Below are 22,224 nucleotides of genomic sequence, written 5' to 3'. Positions count from 1 at the left end.
GAAAATTGCGGGTGCATTTTCTGATTTATGTGTTGAATGAGGGGTGTCCGATTTCCGAATTACGCTTGTTTAGACACAGTCAGGCCGAGTACCGAAACAACCTTGTAGCCAATCAGCAGTAAGGTGTACAATGTACAGGACGGACATTATTCGAGCCAAGCGATGACGAATGCGAAAGATGGGGTAGGGGTGTGTTTGTTTTGGTGATTTGAACATCAACAACGACTAAGAGAAATCGAACACCCTGCCTTTAACATAATTTATGTGATTGGATGTAAAACTTCTGGTAAAAGCATTTGATTTCATATTTTTTGCTTTTTTTTACTGTTGTGCCGGAATAAATAAGAACACTGTGATTATGACTTTTTAGTGTTTTAGATTAATTTTAGAAGCACTGCTCTTGGTCTTGACTTGGTCTTGATCTCAACACCTTCTGGTCTTGCGATCGGTTTGGCATATTAGTATTGGATTAGATATTACAGTAAATTCTGACTGATGCATTTTCTGCATGGATAAGATGGATCTATATGATTTCAATTTTTGTTTTGCTTTAGTTGAGTCACCGTACTCTCATGTTGCCAGACTTTAGAACATAAGCATACAACCTGGTTCAGTTTCTATAATAAACAAAATCATGAAAGGTTTGTCCGTCAAATATGAATCACAAAATATTGTCCTAGGAGAGACTCAAAAACAAAGTGGAATATACAGTTCTGCTTGTGAATAATAGATCTGACTCAAAATTGACTCACTCACTATAAGAATCTTGTTTACAGATTTGTTTTCAGATGAACATGGACATCCCTCACACATATAATTATTTTTGACAGTTATATCACTGTCTGTAGTGGTCTGTAAAGTTGGATGATGACTAAGGACAGCGTGAAGCTCCTCTAAATGGAAAAATCTCTTGGGTGTATTTTACACTGTGCAATTCATAAAACAACCAATCAAAGTAAATTATAAAAAAAAATTAAAAAGACCATTAAAAACCTTGAATTCACTTTTTTTGCTATTGGTTTTTGCCTTTCAAATATAATTTATAACCCGTATATCAGAACGTAATTTTGTGTACTATTTTATACAGGACTGAATATAATTTGAATTTACTCAGTTCCGATTCTGCTTATGGATTCCAATTCTTGTAAAAAGTATTTTCATTTACATTAACCTTTATGGTTATTTAGCCTGCTTATTGACTGCTTATTTTATTTATGTCAGCATTTTAACAATAAAGTAGCTTCTGTATAACCATTGTAATGTCAATCAGCATCCTCTCGAGAGACAATTTAGTATCCGCGGCCGGGTCAGTCTGTTGTGGAATTGCAATGCCTGATGTGGCTAAACAGTCCAATACGAGAGCGGCAGAGTCTGTTGCAGTTACTACAGGTGAAGCCTGAAACCGCAGGATTCAGGCTTTCGGCCTCAGGCTTTCAGGTCACGCTTGCCAATGTTTTTGTACCGGAGCACTGGTCTGCCTGTTGGTCTGGTGCCGGTGGTGAGCTCGCCATACATGATGTCCTTAGGAATCCAGACATGGCCAAGCCAGCGTAGGCCTCTTTGTGAAAGGAGTGTGTGCATGCTGAATGTTTTTGCCTGGGCCAGCACTTCAGTGTTTGGTACAAGGTCCAGCCTGGTGATGCCCAGGATCCTCCTCGGGAAGCACAGATGGAAAGTGTTAAGTCTGCATTCTTGCCAGGTGTAAATAGTCCACGTCTCACTGCCTTAGAGAAGAGTACTGAGGACATTGACCTGGTACACTTTGATCTTGGTGTTGGTGGTGAGCATGCTATTGTTCCACACTCAGGCGGGCCATCGCTATTGATGCCTTGTCGATTCTGGTGTTCACTACCTCGCGGGTGTTATCGCCGATGGAGATGTAAGGAGTGCTGCTGACATCCTGGCCCATGACGTTTGTTTTTTTAAGCTGATAATCTCGAGCGAAGCTGCTGATGAGGAACTGTAGTGCTTCCTCGGTAGGGGAAGTCAGGGCGGCGTAATCAGCAAACAGTATCTCCCTAATAAGGAACCTCCGTACCTTCGTCTTTGCGCATACGTGCAAGGTTGAAAAGGTTGCCATCGCAGGGAAAAGATGTCGAAGAGTCATTGTACTGGACGTGACCATCTTCAGAACTTTGGGAGGACATCCGATCCTGTGCATTAGGGTGAAGAGGAGTTTCCTGCTGACCAAGTCGAAGGCCTTGGTCAGGTCGATAAAGGCGATGTAGAGTGGCTGTTCTCAATGAGATGATCATGTTGATCTCTGGGATCTGAAGCACTGCGCCTCTGGGTAAACGTGCTCAGCCACCACTTTGAGCCTGTTCAGCACCACACAGGGAAAGACCTTCCCCACCACGCTCTGCAAGTAGATGCCGCAGTAGTTGTTACAGTCACTGGGGTCTCCTTTGTTCTTGTAGAGTATGAAGATGTTGCCGTCTCGCATGTTCTGAGGAACTGTTCCCTCCTCCCCACACTGAAGTAAGAGTTCATGAAGGTAGACAAGGAGGACAATGTTTTGCCGACCTTGATGACCGCTGGGGAAATGCCATTACTGCCTGGAGCTTTGCCACAACCTAAAGAGTCAATAGCCTTGCTGAGCTCATCTGCAGTGTACAGAGCATCAAGTTCCTCCATCTTGGGCAAGGGGGTGGTGCTCTCCATTGCAGTGTCAGTGATGACATTCTCCCTTGAGCACAGCTGCTGGTAGTGCTCCGCCTATATCTCCATCTGCTTACCGCGGTCTGTGATGACGTCGCCTGTAACAGACTTCAGGGGAGCGATCTTGATGGTGCTTGGCCCAAACGTTTTCTTCATATCCTCATACATGGCGAGGATGTGCCCACATTCTTCGGAGAGCTGAATGCTCTGACAGAGGTTCAGCTAATAGTCGTTGGTGCATTTCCTGGCACTTAAGTAATGTATAAACAAGTTTTGTCGTAATTATAATCATTTGTATTGTATTACCATAGTTTAACTACAAATATCATTGTTAAACTATAGTTACTATAAGGAAACCATGATCAAATGTGGTTGCTGTATAGTAACTATGGTTACTATAGTAAAAATGTGTTTAATTTTAATGAAATGTCAAGGGCTTAACACATTAACACATTCATATTTCTGTCTGAAAATGGACACACAGATATTGATAATATCAAGTAGCCTATCTGATTTCTAACCTTAAGGATCCGATTCCAGAATTGGAATTTATTTTCATTCCCAATACTATTATTATTGAAATACGTACTTACGTCAGTGTTATTGCAGCGAACAATGTTCTTAAGTCCATTCATGTAAATCTAGTGTAGGCTTATGTTTGAATGTACAGATGTAAAATGATGTCAATATGAACACGGGTCAGTCTTAATTCTTTAAAAATATCTATTATTTCTGTACTTAAGAGTTTGATGTAATACAATACTAAGCCCAAAAATATATTTTTATATATTTTTTATTATGTATATAATTTGGAACATGATTTTGAACGAGTACCTCAAAATAAAAAAATCATTCCTATTTTATTGCAAAAAGACACTACGATCATCTGCCATCCAACCTGAATCGAAAACACACGGCGAGCAGGCAAATTGTTTTAAATACACGATCGGTGAACTATTAGACGGGACCAGAGGAGTTCCTCTAGAGCTGCTGCAAGTGTCTTTCTATCGTTTCTGCCGAGCCGACTCCCCCTACCTCCTCCTCCGCTTGCAGAATTGTATAAAGAACAAAAATCGGGCTGGGAGGGGGGTTGATACGCCGAAGCTGAAATCGAGAGGCGAACCCAGGAAAGAGGAGTATTTTGTACACGGGACTTTCCCCCCCTTCGTCCCTAAAAAGGAGGGGGAAAAGTCATATTTTTAAAAGCGTTATTTTTAAAACCGAGGATTACAAATAGGCTTAGGCGCCTATCTCTGGGGATATATATTTTAATTCGTTAAAAAATATGGCCGAGAACGTTCTGGACTCTGGCCCGCCTTCAGCCAAGAGGCCTAAACTGTCCTCCCCGGCGCTCTCTGCTTCAGCCAGCGATGGAAATGGTAAATATTTCAAATTCTTTTGATTTCGCACATGACCGATATATTTGATTCATATATTTCTGAGCGTTTTGTGTATGCCCGTGCACACCCGAGTCTAGAAGTGGGACGTTAATTTTTTCATTTTGTAACAGGCTAGCGAGCCTAGGCTAGCATGGGAAGCTAACGTCGTCGGATCCGCACGAGAACTAGCTTTAGCTTGTCATTCCAATTCGCGCTAAAGCGGCTAATGGTTAGCATTCTCGTTTCTCTCGTCGCTAAGATGAGATTCACTCACAGCGGTGGACTACGCACGCTTTTCTCTCAAACAGGGACTGTGCTTTGTGTCATCTGGTGTAAATGTATAAGTGATGACTGCAAATAACACACGGTGCATTTACGGTTAAATTAGATCTGAGATGAAAATAAAAGCGAAGTCCAAACGTTACTGTGAAACGCTTGTTTCGTTTTCTATTTTGCTTGCAAATTCTTTCGATCAGTCTTTTTAATAGTGGAAATGTACAGAGCGACTTTTACAATTGAATAACTGAAATAACTCGCAAAAACTAGATTTAAGCATTCGATGAACATTTTTACCAATATTAGACAACGATTCACATAAATTAGCTTGGCTGCCCGACTGTGACTCAATCAACTTCAAAACTTTCTGACTGTTCTTCTATGCAATTGTTTTTACAAACACGACGACAAACTTCGATCTTTAAATAACTCATTGTGGTTTTCTGAATGTGTCCTGCTCTTTTTTTTATTGTTATTAATAAATGTGATGTATTTTGTTAGCTAGCTGGTCAGCTAATAACAGACTGATGCTGAAGGCCCGCACAACTCTTCTCTCTGCCATTGTTAACGTTAGCTAGATGCGTATCATTCCATTCCCCATTATTATAAAATGTGGAGATTTATTCATAGATTACGCAGAGTGTATAAGCTTTTTGAAACACTATTTATAAGCCGCAAATAGAAAAGACGTCACGTTTGCGTGTTTTGGAGAATACAAAATGTACTTGTCTGGAGTTAGCTTGTTGGCTCAAATAGCCCTTCGCGTGTCGGTCATTTTTTTTCTCGGATCTTGATTTCCATTGTTTAGCCATAACACAGTCTGTCTCCTAAAACAAATCATAAAACTCCTATAAAGTCCAAGTTATATTTATGTAACGTAAGGCTAAATGTTTTAATGTTTATGAAAGGTTGCTTGTTAAGGGGCTCTTGTTAAACGCAGAGACTGATGTGTTTTTCAAAGGCGAAGTACGGTCCTTTGTTGATGTGACGTTAATTATCTTGTATCTGTGTCTTTCGACCTCTTTCTCCGATCTAGATTTAATCCCTATAAAATATATTTTTAAAGTTACACAAATGCATGCATTACAAAGCATAACATATTACAAATAGGTTGGTGTATAACTCGTCAGCGTCCAATTGTTTTGTATGAGGAGTGAATGTGTGGTCTCCACAACATCTGCTGCACTTTATTCTGAAGAGCAGAATCATTTTCTTGAGTATATAAAATATTTATACTGTTCAATTTTGACAGAGAGGACCAGAGTATGTAATAATATTATTCAGAAGAGTTTTAGTTTTAAATGTTGTGAACTGATTCGTTTTCACACTTTCTAGTGGATGTACAGTAGCCAATATGTCAGTGTGAGTTAAATAGTGCAATTTTCTTTGCATTTGCAATTTTCTTTGCATTAACATTTTTAGAGAATAGCATTTTTGTATGCAAATGTCATGGTCTGCGTTTACCAGCACTTTAGTATGAAAAATGTAAACACTTTGTGAGAATTTTACATGTAGGCCTACTCGTGTCATGTCAGGCTTACTGTTAAACAACAGCTGGCATTATGGTATTCCTTAATCAACTGTCAGTTATATTGTAAATATGACTGAGAGTGTTTGGTACTTCATTTTGATAGATTGATTGACAGCTTTTTATTGATAGAGAGTGATAGAAGGATCCAACCAGAAACACACCATAAACTGTTTCCTCAACATCGTTTTGTGGTCCTTTGGCCTCATAAGAAATGGTGAATCACTATTAAAGGCTATGGGAGGCTTGCTCTGTCACATTGGCTAATTCGGGTATCCCATCGGCAGCCCAATCAACAAAATATCCATGTTTGATATGTATAAAACTGAAATAAAAAATAGTGATGATTTTTTTTACCAATAAGTGGTTATATGCTGGTGTCAAAGGCCCTGCTTGAATCTGTAGGCCATCAAATAATACCTACTTTCTACATTTTCTTTAATTCTCATCATTAACCCCTCCCCTAATTCCATAATTTTCTGCTTTCTTTAGACTTTGGCTCGCTTTTTGACTTGGAGCACGACCTCCCAGATGAGCTTATTAGTACGTCAGAGTTGAATTTGGCCAATGGAGGAGACCTCAGTCAGCTGCACACCAGTTTGGGTGGTGGAGGCGGGGCTGTTGGAGGAGTCATGTCCAGCGGCCAGGATGCAGCGGCCAAGCACCAGCAGCTCTCAGAACTCCTCCGGCACATATCCACACCTGGAGCGCAACAGCAGCAGCAGGGAGCAATGGGAAGCCAAGCCGGAACCTCAATCTTTGGGAACGTGAAGGCTTCTCCAGGTCCCCAGGGCATGGGCACACAAGGGCAGCAACATCTTTCCCCTCAACAGGCCACACTTATGCAGCAGCAGATGGCAGGGATGGTGAGCAATATGAACAGAAATATGCTCGGAGCTCAGAAAGGAAATGGACAGCAACAGGCAGGAGCGCCCTCTCCCCAGCAGCAAAGCATGCAGATGATGAACGGTTCGCCCAGAATGGGACATCATAACCCGGGCATGGGAGGAAACGGTAACCTGTTAGCAGAGGCTCTTCAGCAACAGACCCCGGGTGGACTGAGGGCTCAGCAGCCCGGAGCGATGAACAAGGTAAATTAGTGCCATCTGTAGAAATGTTTTATCTTTCTGAAAACCGTTCTTAATTTCCTCTGTGTATTTGTTACAGATGGGTATGAATGCAGGTTCAGGCCCCTATGGAGGCCCATATGGTCAGCCTGCCAGTCAGGGTCTTGGTGTTGCAGGGCTGGCCCCTCAGCTCCAGAACAAACCAGGTCTGCCCAACAGTTCGGCCCAGTTAAACCTCGATAAGAAACCTCAGCCAATGCAAGGCATACCTGGCATGGTTCGTAATGAATCTCCTCTTTGAGATATTTAGCTTGAAGCTATGCAATTCGAATAATAGCATTTTTCATGTTCACTGTATGTTCACTGGAAACTCCATCTCTACTGCAGGCATCTCAACCTTCCCCTTCAGGTGCTGCTGGAGTCACAGGAGCATCCGGCATGCTGCCCAACACCCAAGGAACTCTCGGGCCGGGAGCAGCTGCCTCAGCTGTGACTGCGGGAGCAGTGGGCGGTGTTCCTCCAGCAGCCGACCCAGAAAAACGCAAACTCATACAGCAACAGCTGGTGCTTCTGCTTCACGCCCACAAGTGCCAGCGGCGAGAGCAAGCCAACGGAGAGGTACGGCAATGCAACCTGCCCCACTGTCGTACCATGAAGAACGTCCTAAACCACATGACGCACTGCCAGGCTGGCAAGTCTTGCCAAGGTAAGTGTATGAACAGTTGCTCTGCCAATCAACTATTTCCAATGCTGGGTTTGTTCACTTTTCTTACTGTTTCTCTGTATTTCAGTGGCACACTGTGCCTCATCCAGACAGATAATCTCTCACTGGAAGAATTGCACGCGGCACGACTGCCCTGTGTGTTTGCCTTTGAAGAACGCAGGTGACAAGCGGAATCAGCAGAGTAAGTGTGTGTATTCCTACCAAAGATACAGATTCATGCATATCACTCATTTATTGAAACATTGAAGGTTGTATTTAAATTTATGATGTTATTGTTGTAATCTTGAAGGGAATGTTGACCCACACATTTATTTTATTAATGCTTACGTTGCTCAAAACCCTCTATTATCTTTCTTCTGTGGGACACAAAAGAAGATATTTTGATAAACATATAATACATATAATGAAAGACAAGGTTTTAATGTTGTTTGGTTTTCTTTGAATAAATGTATACTGGGTTTGAATGACATGAAGGTGACTAAATGATAAATATATCTCTTTTAACTTATTTTTCATCAATATTCTCATTTAAACTATTATATTACTATCTGTATCTTAACTGTCCTGTTGTATTGAAAGTCATGCCTATTTTAGTTTAATTCTGCTTCATTGTTCATCTCAGCTCTCTTGAGCTCTGCAGGTGTAGGATTAAGTAATGCTTTGGGTAACGTGACCGGTGGCTCACCAAGTGCCCCCAATCTCAACACTTCTGGGCAGATTGACCCAAGCTCCATTGAGCGAGCTTACGCAGCTTTGGGCCTCACATACCAGGGAAACCAGGCACCCACCCAGTCTGTTCAGCAAGGATCACGGACACTGAACCCCATGGGTAATGACAGAAGCGTCACTATTTAATACCATCATCATTTACATCGTGCAATATTAAGTGTGATTCATTTTAAGTTATGTTGTGTTAGTTATCTATCAAACTCAGTAAAATAATGTTTTCTCATCTTATATCAGGATCGAATCCCATTGGAGTAAATGGGGCAGTGGGTGGTCAGTCTCAGAATCAGCAGTCAAACCTCCTGCAGGACACAATGTTACATCTGAACTCTCAGAGGTTGGCAGTCTCTTCATAGCTACTGTCGTTGCGTTACTTTACTACAAGGTAATGTTTTTATGGAGAAAGTTTTTCATTTTCTCTCATCACACTTCCTTCCCCAGTCTGATGAATGACAATGCTTTGGGGTCTATGCCTATGGCCAACCCACCTGCCAGTGTTGGCATGAGGAAGAGCTGGCACGAGGACATCACCCAGGATCTGCGCAACCACCTGGTGCATAAACTGTAAGTCATGTATTCTTTGTACAAAACATGCCTGAAAAAGCCAAATTAACCATTGTTAGAAGTGTCCAGAAAAGTTGAAAGAACTTCCGTACATCCAATTGATCAAACACTGTTATTTATAATTTCCTTGTGCTTTGTTGCTTCTTTCAGAGTCCAGGCCATTTTTCCAACTCCAGACCCAGCTGCACTGAAAGACCGCCGCATGGAGAATCTAGTGGCCTATGCACGTAAAGTCGAGGGGGATATGTATGAGTCTGCTAACAGCAGGGTGAGAATACTGACTCTCTGTTGAATCAAGTTATATTGTTTTTCTTTATTGCGATAGGTTTATATGCCGCATCATACATTTTAGGCGGAGTATTACCACCTGCTTGCTGAGAAGATCTACAAGATCCAAAAGGAACTTGAAGAGAAACGAAGGACACGGTTACAGAAGCAGGGCATGATGCCCACACAGCCTGGAATGTCTCCCACTGGCCTGCAGCAAGGTCCCGCTGGGATTGGTCAACCAGGGACACCCACAGGACTGCCACCTAGTGAGTACTGAATCTCAAAAGTTGGCATCACTGATTATTTTTTTTTAAGAAGCTTTTGGAGTGTCTGCTGCTTTCTTTCTTTGTGTCTGTTTTAATTAGATGGTCCTCTCTCAGATCCTTCTATGGTGAGGCCTACAGGATCAAACCAGATGATGAACAGGATGCAGAATCCTGCTGGTTTGTATTTTTCATCATATTTTAATATCTTGTGTCACCCCAATCAAATATTAAATATGAAACATAATTGTCTTTGTATTCTAGGGATGAATCCATTCAACCATATGGGAATGCAAAACATGAGCCAGAGATCTACACCACCTCTTACACCTCCTAACCAGGTCAGTGTGTTCTGTTTGTGTTTGCAGTGCAGAAAGTAAAATCTGTGAGCATGTGTCTGAATGTTTTAACTGTTTCAGGTGAACATGGGCACAGGGAGGATGCCACAGCCGAATGTTACACCGATGCAGAATCAGTACATGCCTACTGGACAGTTCCCAGGTTCCAGTCCTGTTCTGGGTCCTGGATCTGTTGAGATGGCACATCAGGGAAATGAGAGTGGCATTACTCAAGTAAGTTATATCAATCACATATGATGCATGCTTTGATGTTAATCACATACATTACAATTGTTTTTGTCTTCAATCTGCCAAGCAGGGGCAAATGTCTACCATGTCATCTCTGCCAGCTGGTAGTCCTTTATCCCAGCCTGGCTCTGCTGGAGTGGCCGGGAGCGGACCCTTTGTGGGTTCTCTGGGTAATAACAGCATGGGTGGGGTACATGCTCCATCCACACCATCGCAGTCCATCAGCCTCCCGCACTGCACACCCGTCCGCCAGAATTCTCCTTCCCCGGCACGGAGCCGCACACCCACGCCCCACCTCACACCGCCGTCAGGCCTGCCGGCCTCCCAGAAGCCCCACACTCCCGGCCTACCCCAGTTAGCCACAACTGGCAGTAAGCAGCAGTCACATATGTCCACCGGTTCTGACAATGGCAAGCAGCTTCAGCAGCAGTCATTGGGAGGAACGCCCACCACGGTGTCTCAGAGTGGCCGCTCCACACCAAACGCTAGCCAGCATCCTCGCACTCCAGTGAGCATTACTAAATAATATTTCTGTATACTTGAAGTGATAATTATCCCCAATATGAAAATTCTGTCATTGTTTACTCACCCTCTTGTCATTTCCATCATGTGTGACTTACTTTCTTGTGCAGAACACAAAAGGAGATATATTGAAGAATGTTGATCACCGAACAACAGCGCAACCCATTGACTTGCATTGTTTTTTGTCTATACAATAGAAGTCAATGGGTAAAGCCATTGTTCGGTTACCAACATTTAAAAAAAATTCTTCTGAAGAACACAAAAGAAGATATAAGTCATACAGGTTTGAAATGACATTTAAGTAGACCACAGGTGTAACGTGTTTGTGCGATTTCTTTTACTTTGCATTATTTTGTTTATTACATGCATTGTCTTTTATTACAGATGTCTCAAAAGGGTTCTTTAGCAGTAGATGGGCAGGCTGCGACCCCTGCCTCTGTCAGCAGTACAGATGCTTCATTCCAGCAGGGTCCCACTGACACCACAGATAGCCTGGAGGCCAAACATAAAGAAGAGGAAGATGATGAAGAAGCCATGGTGGGAGGGAAAATGTTAAAGCAGGAAAACGTTAAAGCAGAAAAAAAACTTGTGGTAGGAAGTTAAAAATGTCTTATGTAAAAAGTTTATTTAGTACACTGTGTATTAAGCATCCCCTTTCTGTGTTTTACTTTTCATTTATTCATTTACTGAACTAAAATATTTTTTAGTTGTAATAAATAGCTAAGGACTTTTAATTGACTCTATGAGTTGACTGCTTTCTCTGTGGCCTGTCTGATAAAGAAAGAAGAGCCGTTGAGTGATGATTGTAAAAGTGTGCCAATGGAGACATCATCTGCTCTGGGTGGAGAGGATAAAAAGCCAGAGTTGAAGATGGAGCCGAAAAAAGAGGAGGAGGGTTCAGGGCCCGCGGTTACCCCCAGCTCGGTGTCTGGAGTCAACAAAAAGAAAAGTATGATCAGACCTCTTGAGTCTAGTTCCACTCATAAGATGAATCGCAGATGTACTGCACACGTATGACGATTGACAAGCAACCCCATAAAATGCTAAATAAATATGACAATAGCTCATGGTATTTATTACAACACGACCAAATAGTACAATTTGTGAATTACTAATATCAAGCTAAGGGGCAAATCACATTTCGTGTCTTTTGCATACAAAGTTCGTTATTTTGAATGTAGACACGTTTGGCAGGCGCACACAAAAAGGGAGCAATGCGACCGCTTCTCGCACATTTTTCTAGGTGCGCCGCATCGAGATGGAAATAGTTAAACTTTTGATCATTTGACTAACGAAAGCAGTGAGGCTCGCATTTTCCACACGGTTTTATACCCGAAATGTGAATCACTCCTAACTAACCAACCAACCGCACTGAGAAAAGCCCAATTTACATAAATCATTACAAATATTTTGTGCAACCCATATTTTGAAGACCATTGGTTTAGAGTTAGTGTGCTTAATATTTAGTGTTACATGTTTGTCTCTTTCTCATCAGTCTTTAAACCAGAGGAGCTGAGGCAGGCCCTGATGCCAACACTGGAGTCTCTTTACCGCCAGGACCCTGAATCTCTGCCCTTCCGTCAACCTGTGGATCCTTCACTGCTGGGAATTCCAGTAAGCGTGCCGTTTTGTGGTTAAACATGAATGCTATAAATACATACTGTCTCACTAATTCATCCACTGTAAACTTTATGGCACTGTCATTGTCATTGAAGTATCCTTTGTTAACATTTTTACTTTTGATGAACTGCAGGACTATTTTGACATAGTCAAGAATCCAATGGACTTGTCAACGATCAAACGGAAGCTCGACACAGGCCAGTATCAGGAGCCGTGGCAGTATGTGGATGACATTTGGCTAATGTTCAACAACGCCTGGCTCTACAACCGCAAAACGTCACGGGTCTACAAGTACTGCTCCAAGCTAACTGAGGTTTTTGAGCAGGAGATCGATCCAGTCATGCAAAGTCTCGGCTACTGCTGTGGGAGGAAGGTAAAACATGCAGGAGTTTTAAGATGGTGTCTGTCTTGTAAGTCAATACTGATGCCCCTAGACCTGTGTGTTTGTTTCTAGACCCAATGAATGAGAGCAATGGCTTGTGGCTAATGTGGTAATGATTTTTTTGCTTGGGCCAGGCTTTGTTTTTTTTTCCGGCTGCTTTTGCGTCTCACCACAGTTGTGTTTTCTAACCTGCTTTGATGTCAGTTGTGCAAGCAATGTTGCTACAAATAGAAAACCGAAGTTGAAAGCATTATTATTGACAATTTTTTTTTGTCAAGTTAGACATGACACAAGTCTTTTTGTATAACATATTACATTAGAATTTTGTTGTTTTTTTTGCTTTTCAAATATTTTCTGTAATCTTGGTCTCTTACAGCTTGAGTTTTCTCCGCAAACTCTGTGCTGCTATGGGAAGCAACTGTGCACTATACCACGAGATGCTGCTTACTTTAGTTATCAGAACAGGTAAGAATATATATTACTAGGACCAATATTACCGGAATCGCCTTCAAATATAATCTGAAGGACCTACGCTAATTAAAAACTGTTTAGATTGGTTTCTGTGGTTAAATGCAAAACACATAGAGAGGCATAACGTGTGACCATAAGTAATGCTTTATAAAAAATGATAATATGCATGTGGAGCTTAACTCGTGTTTTTTTCCAATACATTTAGCTTCATAACGTGAACTGACAGTTGCAATGTGGTTGATAAGCTTGCTTTGTCATTCCACCAATCAGTCTTAAGACATTATAATATTGTATGTGTGTTAAAAGATCAGGCATTTTAAAGTTTACACCTATAAATATTTTCAAAGATTTTGCATTCTTTTGCACAAAGTCCACTTCCTAATCAAAGTCTATTGCACCTAAAACGAGTAATTAAAATGTTATGTGACACATTTTCCCCATTTTATGACCCATAGCATTTCATTCGATCATTTTTTTTCTTGTAAAATCAATTTTTTCACAATCCATTGTGAATTTTTCATGGCTGTCAATGAATTTGTGTGATTTAGTTGACAACACCGTATCTGATTTTATTTTAATAAACACACATGCCCCATCGAACTTAAAAGATCAATAAATATATACAATAAATTATGAATTAATATATTGTATAAAGTGACCCTTCTAACAATGTCACTGCTCTAGATGGGGCAATTTGTGTGTCATATAAAGTAATTCCACTCATTTTAATACATATCTTTAAAATGCCTGTGTCTGCTCAACATTGTGGCTGCAATCTTTTGCTCATGTTCCCATGTGTCCATAAGTCCCCCCCACCCCCTTCCCCGCAATTTATTCTGCTTCTGTTTTGCTATAATGATTTTTCTCATTATACATGTAAATGCTAATCTGTGCTTTGCTTTGGCTTTCTGCTTGTCTCTGTTGTGTCTTCTCCCTCATCATTCACCTCATTTCTGTCTTGTCTTAATGTATTTCTTCACGTCGACCCTTTTCTTCTCCCCTGTACTTTTTCGTGTCTGCTGTCGCCTGCTTTCATCTGCACCTAAACCCCTCCCTTCTCAAAATCCCTACTCAAAAATTCTGCATCATGATTGGCTCCTCTGGCGACGACCCTGTCCTGCGCTTCCCTTTTGGCCTGCCTGCCCTGCCTTGTCCTGCACTGATTGGTGGTTACCTCCTCGTTGCTGCTCTGTGATTGGCTGTGGTGTTGCGGCATGGTGTAGTTCACCAAAATATGGGCTTCTTGCTGACAGGTACCACTTCTGTGAGAAGTGTTTCAATGAGATCCAGGGTGAAAGTGTGTCCTTGGGAGATGACCCATCTCAACCCCAGACGTAAGTGATTCTTCTTTCACAGTATTTTGCATTATTGGAGCTTGTTCTAGTAGCACTCACAGAATTAAAAGGTTTTGAACGATTCTCACGAAATCTTGGCTTCTAAGATGTCCAACACAAATGTTGTATATAGAAGATGCTTGCCTCAACAAACTGCCAGTTTAGGTATTAAAAACAAGGTATGTCATGTTTAGACACACATAAAAATAATTGGACCTATCTCATTGCAGTAACTGCCTAAGAATTTCCATTTCATAGAAATCATGGCTTCTATTTTTTTAAGCAAAACATTCTAAGCAACATTTTATTCATTATTAAGTATATTTTCATAGAAAATGATCAAGTTAGGTAGTTTTCCCACATAAACAAATGTTACGGTAATGAGAACCAACATTGTTGTATAAACAGTTTGACGAGGATATTAAGTTTTTCTACTTGGAGAAATCGTGGTTCCCATTAGAGAGATACTGGCATATAAACCAAATTAATCTTAATGTAAAAATCAAAGTGTTTAAAGAGTACTTAAAAACCGAGGGTTGAGAACATCAGAATTCACCATTTATTCATTTATAAATGTTTATTATACTTAAATATTTTTATAAATGTTTTCTTTTTTGTTTAAGTTTAGAACATCTAGCAGAACATAAATTTTTTTTTCACTCGGTTTAAAACATATCATGCACTCATTGCTGGATGTGATACGATAATGAGATATTGTGCAATTATACTGCAATTGTGTTTCAATGTGGGGAAAAATCATTTATATTTTTCCCCACACAGATCTTTCTAATTTTTACCTAATCTTCGTGATAAAGTATGCTTAATTGTGTGTTATTCAGTAAAAAACAAATGTTACTAACTGTAAATCAATACATTTTAAGGGCTTTGCTTCTAGATTGAAGAGTATGCACTACATTGCTGAAAGGATATGGACGACAACTTCTAAATAACAATTTTTTTGCCATTACAAATTAAATGCGGTAGACATTTTATTTGAGATTGCGAGCTTCATAAAGAAATTGTTTACGGAGTCTTGCACAAGCCCAGATCTGAACTTCATTGAACTTATTTGGGAGGATTTGCCAGGCCCCATCACTCAGCATCAATGCCCAACCTTACTGATGCCTCATGAGAGCAAATCCCTGCACGTTTCAACATCAAGTGCAAAGCATTCTCAGACATTTGTAATCTGTTTTCACAGCAGAGGCGGCACCAAATCCTCAATAATGCTCATGGACTTAAAATGAAATGCACAGCATATTGGTATAGTTTTTGGTTATGCACATACTTCTGGTAAAGTTGCGCATCTTATTAGATGCTTTCAAGAAGAACTGTCCTATGTAATAAACTTGAGCTTGTAACTAGTGCATTTAAGAGCGTTTAATTTTAATGGCTGTTACATTTTCACTTTTCTAGATCAATCAACAAGGGTCAGTTTGAGAAGAAGAAAAATGACACGCTCGACCCTGAACTGTAAGTATCATTTGTCATCATCAGCACTGATACTGGTTTCGTCCTTGTTGAATTGTAAATGAGTTTTTTGTCTCCTGTAGATTTGTGGAATGTATGGATTGCGGTCGTAAAATGCATCAAATCTGTGTTTTGCACAATGAAACTATCTGGCCATTAGGGTGAGTGCACCAAAGTCCAGTTTGGGTTATTTCTAACACCAACATAACTATATCTTGCCTTTAAAACTACTTTTCCCCTCATTTTAGCTTTGTATGTGATGGCTGTCTGAAGATGGCCAACAAAAACAGAAAAGAGAACAAATATGCTGCGAAAAGTATGTGGTCCTTATGTCTATTAGTGTGTTTATTATTTATAACTGCATATTGTATATTTCTATTTAATTGGTAATGTTAATAAAGGTATTCTGTTGGACTTTTCAGGACTTCCACATACCAAACTAGGCAACTATTTGGAAGGACGAGTTAATGATTACCTAAAGAGACATAATCACCCAGAGTCTGGTGAAGTCACTGTTCGTGTTGTTCATGTCTCAGACAAAGTGGTGGAAGTCAAACCAGGAATGAAATCCAGGTGAGACAGGGAATGCTCTTAATAGTAGAGATGCACCGATATATATCGACCAATCCGTGTGGATCAATAGAAGCAGTTCTTCAAACTATCGGTTATCGGGCAATAGTTTAAAATATATAGACCCTGTCAATCAAAAAAAGGACACGAAAATGCAAATGAATTTGTGATTTGTATATAGAAAATGTTACACCAGTTTGATGTTCTTTATTAATAGTCATATGAATAAAAAACATTCAGAAAGTTAAGAGACATTATCGGTATCTGTCGAGAAATTTAGTATCGGTACATGTCTTGTTATCAGATTACATTGATATTTGCTTTTACATATTTCATGGAAATTTGTAAGAAATGAAGGGTTCTCCCATGCTCGATCGCTTGTTTGTGTACTGGGTTTTTAATCATGTATTTTCCTTCTCCCAGGTTTGTGGACAGTGGAGAGATGTCAGAGTCTTTTCCATACAGATCTAAAGCTTTATTTGCGTTTGAGGATATTGACGGTGCTGAAGTCTGTTTCTTTGGGATGCATGTGCAAGAGTATGGGTCGGACTGTCCACCCCCTAATCAAAGGTTAGACAAATGCAGCTGCCTGTCATTGACTTGTCAACAAATGTCTTTGTATTTTTTTTATGACATGAGCTTTTTTCCCTATAGGCGGGTATACATTTCCTACCTGGACAGTGTGCACTTTTTTCAGCCACGTTGTCTGAGAACAGGAGTGTACCATGAGATTCTTATAGGGTACCTGGAGTATGCCACAAAACTAGGGTAAAACGATATATGTGCACCCCTTTGTTCCTATTTAATCCTACAGGTGTCATTGGTCCTACAGATCTTTTTACATGTTGCTTTGTTTTCCACTCAATTTCTTGCTTTCTGAACTTCAACTGTTGTGGGTGTTCTTAGGTTTACCACGGGACACATATGGGCTTGTCCTCCTAGTGAAGGAGATGACTACATCTTCCATTGTCACCCTGCAGACCAGAGGATACCCAAGCCCAAGCGTCTGCAGGAGTGGTATAAGAAGATGCTGGATAAAGCTGTAGCAGACCGCGTGGTACACGACTACAAGGTACATTTTCTTTTCTTATAAATATTTTTAAAGGGATTCTTTTGAAATATTGGACAATACTGTAGAGAGATACGGTAATATATTTAAATTATTTCCTTTTTTTACAGGACATCTTTAAGCAGGCAACCGAGGATCGTCTTACCAGCGCCAAAGAGCTGCCCTATTTTGAGGGTGATTTTTGGCCCAACGTGCTTGAGGAGAGTATCAAAGAACTGGAGCAGGAGGAGGAAGAACGGAAGAGGGAGGAGAACAGCACGTTCAACGAGAGTGTTGATGTTAGTCTTTAAGCTCTCCCCATTTGTTTTGATTTATTTGGAAATGTGCATGTTATTACATACCTAAATTGTTTTTTTCTTTTTCCTAGACGACAAAAGGTGACAGTAAAAACGGCAAGAAAAAGAACAATAAAAAGACGAGCAAGAACAAGAGCAGTTTATGCCGAGCCAACAAAAAGAAGCCGGGTATGCCAAATGTGTCCAATGACCTTTCACAGAAACTCTATGCCACCATGGAAAAGCACAAAGAGGTACGAAGACTAAAAACACGAGGGCAAACTTACAGAATTCATGTCATTGTGTGTAATTAAGAAAATATTGCACATCATTTACACTCTAATTTTTGAGTTATCTAATTTGTTCCACATTTGCTGGCCTTGTAAGGTGTTCTTTGTTATCCGGCTGATGGCTGGTCCAAATTCCAATGCTCTTCCGCCCATTGTTGACCCGGATCCTTTGATGGCTTGTGATCTGATGGACGGTCGTGATGCCTTCTTAACAATCGCTCGGGACAAACACTTGGAGTTTTCATCTCTGCGGCGCTCCAAATGGAGCACCATGTGCATGCTGGTGGAACTGCACAACCAAAGCCAGGATCGCTTTGTCTATACCTGCAATGAGTGCAGGCATCATGTTGAGACTCGCTTTCATTGCACTGTGTGTGAGGTGAGGTCAACAGAATGGGAGACATTGTTCTACTTTCGTTCTATGTTTGAAAGGTGGCAGAAATTTAGAGCTTATTATGAATATTATTCTTATAAAACATATAAAAGGAATATAGCTATAAACTATAAACATGGATTCAGAGCATAATATCTATTGTTATTCATGTGGGTCCTGTTGTCATAATAACTTATTATTCTAAATGTCTCCTTCACAGGACTATGATCTCTGCATCACTTGCTACAATACGAAAGGTCACGTGCACAAGATGGAGAAACTTGGCCTGGGCTTGGATGATGAAAGCAACAACCAGGCTGCTTCCTCAACACAGAATCCTGGAGACTCGCGGCGTCTAAGCATCCAGCGTTGTATCCAGTCTCTGGTCCACGCTTGCCAGTGCCGCAATGCAAATTGCTCGCTTCCATCTTGCCAGAAAATGAAACGCGTTGTTCAGCATACCAAGGGCTGCAAGCGCAAGACCAACGGCGGTTGTCCTATCTGCAAGCAGCTTATCGCACTCTGTTGTTACCATGCAAAACACTGCCAGGAAAACAAATGCCCTGTGCCGTTCTGCCTCAACATCAAGCAGAAACTGCGGCAACAGCAGCTCCAACACAGGCTACAGCAGGCCCAGATGGTGCGCAGAAGAATGGCCAGTATGCAGAGGACTGGTCAGCAGCTTCCAGGAGGCAATGGTGGGATGCCATCTCCTGGGAACAATAGTACAACCGGTCCTAGCACTCCAACACCGAGCACTCAACCCCCTACCCCACAGACACCCACTCAGCAATGCATGCCTCCTGTGCCCCAGCCTGGGGTTGGAGGTGTCACATTGCAGCAGCAACAACAACTGGCGGGAATGGCTCATCAGTACCAGCATATGTCTGGAGGTGGTGGGATGATGAACTCTCTTCAGACACCCATGATATCGCAGCAGCAACAGCCAACATCAGTTCAGCAGCTTCAGCATGCCAACAGCCTTCCTCCATACGTGCAGAGACCACCAGGCTCATCTCCACTTTCTCAATCAATGGGAAAGCCAGGTATGGGTACAAGTGGCTTCCCTCAACAGCAACAGGCAAACCTAGGACAGCCTGTGATGTCACAACAGCAATCACCTGGTCCCCCACCTGCTGCTGTTGAAATTGCCATGAAGATTCAACAAATGGCAGAGAACCAAAGGCAGATGGCTCATCAAAAGATTGTGCAAAGAAACCAGGCACCAGGAATGATGCCGCAACATGGCATGCATCAGGGTCCCCAAGCTCAAGGCCAGATGGGCATGAACATTCCAGGGGCTGGATTGGTTGGGGCGCAGGGAATGCCGCCCCAGAATCTAGCAGCGGTAGCTCGAGGTCACATGGACCAGCAGCAGGGAATGATTACAGCAGGAATGTCACAACAGACGGGACCTCAGACTCCAATCCCTCAAGTTCAGTTGCAGCCGGGTCAGCAAGGAGGACCTCGGCTTCAGACACCGCAACAGCAGCAGCAGTGGGTGGGACCTGCTATGCCTGCCCAGCAGAGACCTGGGATGATGAACCAAATGGGTCTGCAAGGCATGGTTGCACCTCAACAGCAGCAGGCGGTTGGTCAACAGCAGCAACAAGGACTCTCTGCTGTTATGGGTATGATGGCCGGACAAGCAGGGGCCACACCTGGGGCTGCTGCCCCCGGAAATCAGGCTGCCATACAGGACCTCCTAAGATTCCTGAGGTCACCTAGTTCACCCCATCAACAACAGCAAGTCCTGAGTATATTACGCTCAAATCCTCAGCTCCTCGCAACTTTTATTAGGCAAAGGGCTCCCAGGTACCTTGGTCGAGGTGGCCCTGGAGCAGGAGGACCGGGTGGCGGTCCTGGGGTCATGGATGGCCAGCAAATGAATGTAAATCCTGCGGCACCTCAAGCAAGTATGCATATGGGGCAGGTAACTGGCATGCCGATTAATCAGCTCCAGCAGCCGCAACTTCAACAGCGGCCAATGATGGCTGGCAATTTGCAGCAACAACAACAGATGGCAGCTTTGCAGCAGCTGCAACAGCAGCAACAACAGCAACAGCAGCAGCAGCAACAACAACAGCAACAGCAGCAGCAGCAACAACAGCAGCAGCAGCAACAACAACAACAACAGCAGCAGCAACAACAGCAGCAGCAACAACAGCAGCAGCAACAAGGTGTTATGTCCAGTCAGGGAACCAACATGTCTAACATGTCTAACCCGCAGTTCAGAGAGATGATGAGGAGGCATTTGCTACAACAACAGCAGCAGCAGCAACAACAACAACAGCAGCAGCAACAACAACAACAGCAGCAGCAACAACAGCAGCAGCAGCAACAACAGCAGCAGCAGCAACTACATATGGCAAACCATGCTCAGTTTCAGCAAGCCCCCCAGCAGCAATACCTTAACCAATCTGGAATGCCTCTCCAGCAGCCTGGACCCCAACCTCGAGGTCTTCCACAGCAACAAGGAGGTACCCAACCTGGACCACAGCAGAACTACTCTGGGTCCGTGTCCCATCAGCAGGTTGCAGCAGCTCTGCAACAGAGACTCCAGCAGCATCATCATCATCAACAACAACAACAACAAAATCTGCAGCAGAGTGCTCTGGCAGGGTTGCAGGGTGCTGACGGAGGTCCTGGAGGCGGTGGTCCCCTCCAGCAGCAGCAGATGCAAACTGCTCAGGTTGGGTCGCAACCCACAGCCATGCTTCAGCAAACTCTGCAGCAAAGGCTCCTCCAGCAACAGCCACACTTAGGAGGAGGGTCTCCTGCTCAGCACAACAATCCCATGAGCCCTCAGCAGCAACAGATGTCCCAGTCGCCCCATTTGCAGGGCCAGCAGTTGTCCAATTCCCTAAGCAACCAAGTCCGCTCACCCCAGCCATCGCCTCGGCCCCAGTCACAACCACCAAATTCAAGTCCATCCCCCCGGATGCAGCCCCAACCATCGCCCCATCGCATATCCCCTCAGACCCAGACAGGGTCACCTCACCCCGGACATCTTCCTCAGCACCACACTGGCATGGTTGCCCATCCACAGCAGCAGCCGCCACCATCCCAGCAGGCTAATGCTATGGACCAAGGACCTTTTGGAGCCGATCAGAGCGCAATACTTTCACAGTTAGGTGGGATGGGAAACTTGCATGGGCAAGGGACAAATGACATGCTTGCTAATAACCAAGAAATGGGGACAAATATAAGTCATTAAATTTAGTGTTGCAGTGCGCACTGTGCCGATCACCAGGGATTGGTAGCAGATCTAGGATTTACAAAGGCTGTCATCAATAGTATTATTATTATTTAATATTTTTCGTATGTAATTGAAAAGAACTGAACTTCCTATGGGAGATACTACATGTGCAAGTCAACATATTAAGTTAAAAGAATGGTAAGTTATTGCTGTTAATATATAAATATATATATATTTTTGCCAATTGTGTTCAAAGGGTTATGGGTTAAAGGATGGGAAATATTTCCTCTTGATATATGACTAGAAATATTTTTGGGGGTGAAGATGTCTGCCTTTTTATAGATATTTTTTAAGATTTTAAAAGTGGCATGAAATTAAAAACAAAATGAGTAAACAAAATGGACTTTCGTTTCTTTGTCCTCCGTACAGTCGAGAATGTCTGATCTTTGAAGAGTGTAAAATTTATTCCTAAACATGTAATAATGATTACGATGGCATTGTTAATTACCGTTATTTATTACTGAACTATTTTGGTTGGCAAATAGATTTTTTTGTTCCTTTTTTGGACCGTTTTTGGCTATTTGAAACTGCTACAATTCACGAAGAG

At 42.2% G+C, this 22,224-nt stretch overlaps 1 protein-coding gene across 3 annotated transcripts; it reads left to right on the top strand.

Annotated features, from left to right (window-relative positions):
- Positions 1 to 3,576: 3,576 nt before the first annotated feature.
- ep300a (EP300 lysine acetyltransferase a) lies at positions 3,577 to 22,016 on the top strand. Of its 3 annotated transcripts, none has more exons than XM_079476376.1 (31): positions 3,577 to 4,037; positions 6,334 to 6,932; positions 7,009 to 7,185; positions 7,296 to 7,614; positions 7,700 to 7,813; positions 8,255 to 8,461; positions 8,596 to 8,695; positions 8,800 to 8,922; positions 9,073 to 9,190; positions 9,275 to 9,458; positions 9,558 to 9,635; positions 9,720 to 9,796; positions 9,875 to 10,027; positions 10,110 to 10,550; positions 10,949 to 11,155; positions 11,345 to 11,513; positions 12,060 to 12,178; positions 12,318 to 12,557; positions 12,943 to 13,031; positions 14,291 to 14,371; positions 15,788 to 15,844; positions 15,925 to 16,002; positions 16,090 to 16,157; positions 16,264 to 16,414; positions 16,835 to 16,981; positions 17,066 to 17,179; positions 17,318 to 17,483; positions 17,591 to 17,758; positions 17,848 to 18,009; positions 18,143 to 18,424; positions 18,639 to 22,016. In XM_079476376.1, the coding sequence occupies exons 1-31, from the start codon at positions 3,944 to 3,946 to the stop codon at positions 21,633 to 21,635; spliced, it is 8,079 nt and encodes a 2,692-aa protein (XP_079332502.1). In that variant the 5' UTR covers positions 3,577 to 3,943; the 3' UTR covers positions 21,636 to 22,016. The 3 variants fall into 3 exon arrangements, with proteins under 3 accessions (XP_079332502.1, XP_079332503.1, XP_079332504.1); XM_079476377.1 differs by having other exon boundaries at positions 3,745 to 4,037; positions 10,113 to 10,550; XM_079476378.1 differs by having other exon boundaries at positions 3,747 to 4,037; positions 9,573 to 9,635.
- Positions 22,017 to 22,224: the final 208 nt, after the last annotated feature.

The sequence above is a fragment of the Barbatula barbatula genome (genome assembly GCF_947034865.1).
Source record: "Barbatula barbatula genome assembly, chromosome: 16".
Classification (NCBI taxonomy): Eukaryota; Metazoa; Chordata; class Actinopteri; order Cypriniformes; family Nemacheilidae; genus Barbatula; species Barbatula barbatula.
This window is presented reverse-complemented; position numbering and strand designations above follow the sequence as displayed.